General features: G+C 29.9%; 1 protein-coding gene across 1 annotated transcript; it reads left to right on the forward strand.

The window, feature by feature from the left end:
• LOC109344843 lies at positions 214-1,072 on the forward strand. The gene has a single exon (XM_019583583.1). It carries the CDS (start codon positions 286-288, stop codon positions 865-867), a length of 582 nt encoding a protein of 193 aa, XP_019439128.1. The 5' UTR covers positions 214-285; the 3' UTR covers positions 868-1,072.

Raw genomic sequence — 4,408 nt, forward strand, 5'->3', positions numbered from 1 at the left:
TTGTAAAAAACTCTTATATGTCAATGTATACATTTTTTTCTCATATTAATATAATATGAGTGTAATATCTATATATTGTCATAGTAAAGATTTACAAACAATCGATATAACATTCATCAAAAAAAGTTAGTGATGATTAAACCTAAATAATGAATGATAAGTGTTTCACCCCCTCATTATATCTGAATTCACATCCTATATATGTCATTAGACTTTTTAACAAGTAGTCTCTTCCGATTCTCTATCTTCCTTAACAATACCTTCAATTGAACCAAATAGTCTTTCATGGGAAACCATATCTCATTTCGTCCCTCAAATGCCACTGGCAAAATAGTTCACTATGATGGATCAGTTCAACAATTTAACCAACCATTAACTGTTGCAGAACTCATGTTAGAGCACCCACAACAAGTAGTTGTTGAGTTCCATTCAACAATGAACCAAAATAAGCCAATTCCATTACCTGCTGACAAGAATCTAGAGATGAAAAAGATATATATAATGCTTCCATTGAAGCAAGGAAAGCCTGTAGGGTTGCACCACATTCTCTTCATTGTTAATTCTTCTTTGAATTCCAAGTATCTCATTTCTTCTTCAGGGTTTCTTCCTTGGCTTGCAAGACTGTGCCATAATAGTACAATATTTGAAGATGATAAAGTGTTGAAAAGAAAGGAAAGAATGGAGAATAGAGAAGAGAGGTGTGATTTTTCTGAGTATATAGAAGAAATGATTGAAGAAAGGCCAGAATATTTGAGTAGGCAATTATCAGGGAAAGGGTGGAAACCTAGCTTGGACACTATTAAAGAGAAGAAGATGAAGAAGAAACTATCTCACTGGTTTTTTTCTCATAAGTTTTTACAGGTATGAAGATATTATATTTTTAGTTAAATGAGTTAAAATGTTGCATTTATGTGGGCATTCATGTTTAATTATGTGCAAGAAGTGTAGCCATGCATTGTGTATCATGTGTGTTTAGGTAGTTATGATCTTTGTTTTCTACTTTCTCTAATGTTAAAAGGAGTGAAGTTGCACAAGTGAAAGAATGTGATGAAGATTTTACTACTATTTTTTGTACTACTATTTTTTGTACTACCAAGAGTAATTTTGTACCTTTTGGGTAAGTAACTAATCATTTTTGGAGTTTGTAGTTACCTCTTAAATCTTTAACATTTTTCATCATTAGTAGATCAACGCTTGTTGGTAGATTTTTCTATTTGATTTCAGTAAAACTTAGCAAAAGCTAGAGATGAAGATCTTTCCACTTTTAAATTAACATGGAATTTAAAGAGTGTTGTTCTATTTGGCTATTGGTTGTTTAGCATTTCATGTTTAAAGAATGAATGGTTGAATGGTTTATGCAAGTTGTTAGAATAAAAATGTCCAACATTACACACATGAGTCATTACTTTCTATTTATATTTTCAATCCAAATATTTAAAGTTCCAATATGACTAGATTTTCTACATTTTAACCAAACTATCGATGTTTCATTAATGCAAGGAGAGGACACATCTATCTGGTCTTATAAATCTTTTTTTTAATTAAGTCACCTTGTTTAACGTCATGCATAGCAATTGCAGATTTTATTTCTACTACATTTTGGGTTGTGTGGAACTTAAAGATAGACACCACTGAAGACCCAATTGTGTTAGTATATATATATAATAAAATACCTAGCCATAGCATGCGAAAGTACACTTTGAATAACTTTGCAGATATAATTTCTACCCAATTTTTAGGTTGAATTTAAAATATTGTGCTGATACATGTGAGTCCAATATAATATATAGCACAAATCATTACAAAATCGACATAGCGAGCAAAAGTACACCATGCATGACATTATCTTAGTTTTAAACTCTAATTAATTGGTTTAAGCACACAAAAAAGTGACTAGATGTATTCGCATGACACACATGCATAAATCATGAAATAATGGTAGTAAAATACTATTGACCAAAGCTAATACATATTAATATGAACCGTAACACATCTTGAAAAAAAAAATTATCCAAAAAGTGACTAAATATCTTTGTTAACACCAAAAAAAAGCCACAATTTGGTCTAGATCATTAAACTCGGGTATAATGTACAATTTGAAAGTGAAGAGAATAATGCACTTGAGAACTATGTGATAGCATGAAAGAGCGTAGAAATCATTTGCAATGAAGACAAAACAAAGAAGAGAAAGGCTGAGATAAGCACAAAACTGTCATCAAGGAAATGGGGACTTTGAAGCATTTGCAATAGAAGAAAAAAAAAGTTTATATAGTATTTGTAAAGTAATGGTTACTTCGTTTTTGGGCCAGATCTGGTATTAGAGAAGGTTCGAAATGAGTCGGGCTTTGTTTTGTATTCCATGCAATGGTCATCTAGGTGATCCACCTTGTCCCGAGTCTGTTCTTCCGGATATTGGATTTGTAAGTTAGTTTTTGAAAGATAGGTGAGAGAAAAAGAAGACCTAAAAGTTATAAAGTCTATTTATAAGATGGCTCTTGAACCTTTCATTTTTATTCAGTCCCCTCTAAAATTAAACTTGCGAACGTACTTAATTGTACAACTCATTTTTTTGAAATTTATTATATATAATACATATTATATCACTCCTTATATATATATATATATATTATATATATGACTTGCTTTTAAAAAAACTAAACGGATCAGTGACCGTTTATAAAAATATTATAAAATTAATCAGTAACCGACTGTAGTTAAATATATGGAAACATAAATACTCTGAAACAAAATTGAAATTAACATGTAGCATGTGCAAGTTGTGATGCATTATTATGAGCAGAATACACCTTGACTAAGGTGGCCTTGTTGGCAAACGTGAAGCTCAATCCATATGACACGTGCATCCTACATAGGTTCCCTCAAATTTTGCAGATAACCTTTCAATGATAAACAAGATTGGCTAAATTGCAGCGAATACTATAGCAAATGAAATGAGCCCAAATATTTTATTGAGTTATATATATACACACACTTTTTCTTTTATACACTTTTTCTGTTATGCACCAGAATTATAGTTAATTTACTTAAAGTCACTAAAGGTGCAATGTGAATGATATATTAACAATATAGGTTCTGCTAGATTTATAAGATGGCCAAAATTTTAAGGGTTTGATTTTTGTTAGTGATATTTATTAAGAAAAACAGTAATAAACTCAAAAAATGATTAATTCTTTACTCATAAGGTAATGAGATATCATAATACTAAAAAAAAACTATTTTCCCTTATTTGTACTCCAAATAATTTGAAAAGGTTGAATATATTAAAGAAACTTAGGTATTGTGCCGCCAAAGGAAGAGCATATGCACATGTGCATCATGCAACATAGAACAAAAACCTTATCCATGAAGGGTACTAGTTTTTTACTAGAGAATCTTTAGGGCTTAACGTCACAATTTGCCTCATGTGTACAAACGTGTCTTTGAGAATAGAAGCGTTTCCCAAGGACCTTAATAAATTTTTAAAAGGAAAATCAATTGTTTAATCAATATATAATTCTTATCTACTAAGATTGCTCATTGCCTATCTATGTTAATATTTATATACAATAATAACTTAACTTTAATTTTATTATAAAAAGATCCACTGCATAAACTATGACAATGTTTTATATAATAAATTGTATTTATTAACAATTATCTCTAAATTCTTAAAGTTTGGTTTACCTATAATTTTTCTTGGTCTTATTCTACTTTTAGAATTTTAATTAACATGAATTTGATCTACATTTTTACTCAAACTTCTAATGATCTCCTCCACACGTGCCTAAATCATCAAAGGGTGGATTATATCATATTCTCTATGATAGAAACTATTATAAATTTCTTCCAATTACATTCTTATATTGTCCAAGGTTCACTCGTCAATATTCTCACTTCTATTACATTGTGTATATTTTCTTGTTGACATTTTATCGTACAACATTCAGCCCATATGATATTATAGTCTTTATAGTTATGCAGTAAAATTTTCCTTTAAATTTTAAATAACACATTTTTATCACATATGGCACACGAAGTACTCTGTCGTTTTATCCACCTGACTTGAATTATATAGTTTATATCTCTCCTGGTTAATTTCCCCATCACGTTGTAGATTTTGTCAAAGACACTTAAATCTAGTGACTATGATATGATGTGATCTCCGATTTTTATTGCTACATTAAGCTTTGTCCCCTTATTTCTAAACTTACAAACTATATACATCATCTTTTATACTTTGACTTACACGAAAACTATGTACTTATAAGGTCTACCTGCATATTTCTAGCTTATAAGTTAATTCCTTTCTCGAGTTTTCAACTAGGACAATATCATCCACATAAGATATATATTATGACACTGGTTCTTGGATATGCTTAATAAGAACATTCAAGACTAACATAAATAG

Source organism: Lupinus angustifolius, chromosome LG04 (assembly GCF_001865875.1).
Source record: "Lupinus angustifolius cultivar Tanjil chromosome LG04, LupAngTanjil_v1.0, whole genome shotgun sequence".
NCBI lineage: Eukaryota > Viridiplantae > Streptophyta > Magnoliopsida > Fabales > Fabaceae > Lupinus > Lupinus angustifolius.

What these genes read in the sequence shown, in the direction of transcription:
- LOC109344843 (XM_019583583.1), top strand. Translation starts at nt 286, where the DNA reads ATGGGAAACCATATCTCATTTCGTCCCTCAAATGCCACTGGCAAAATA.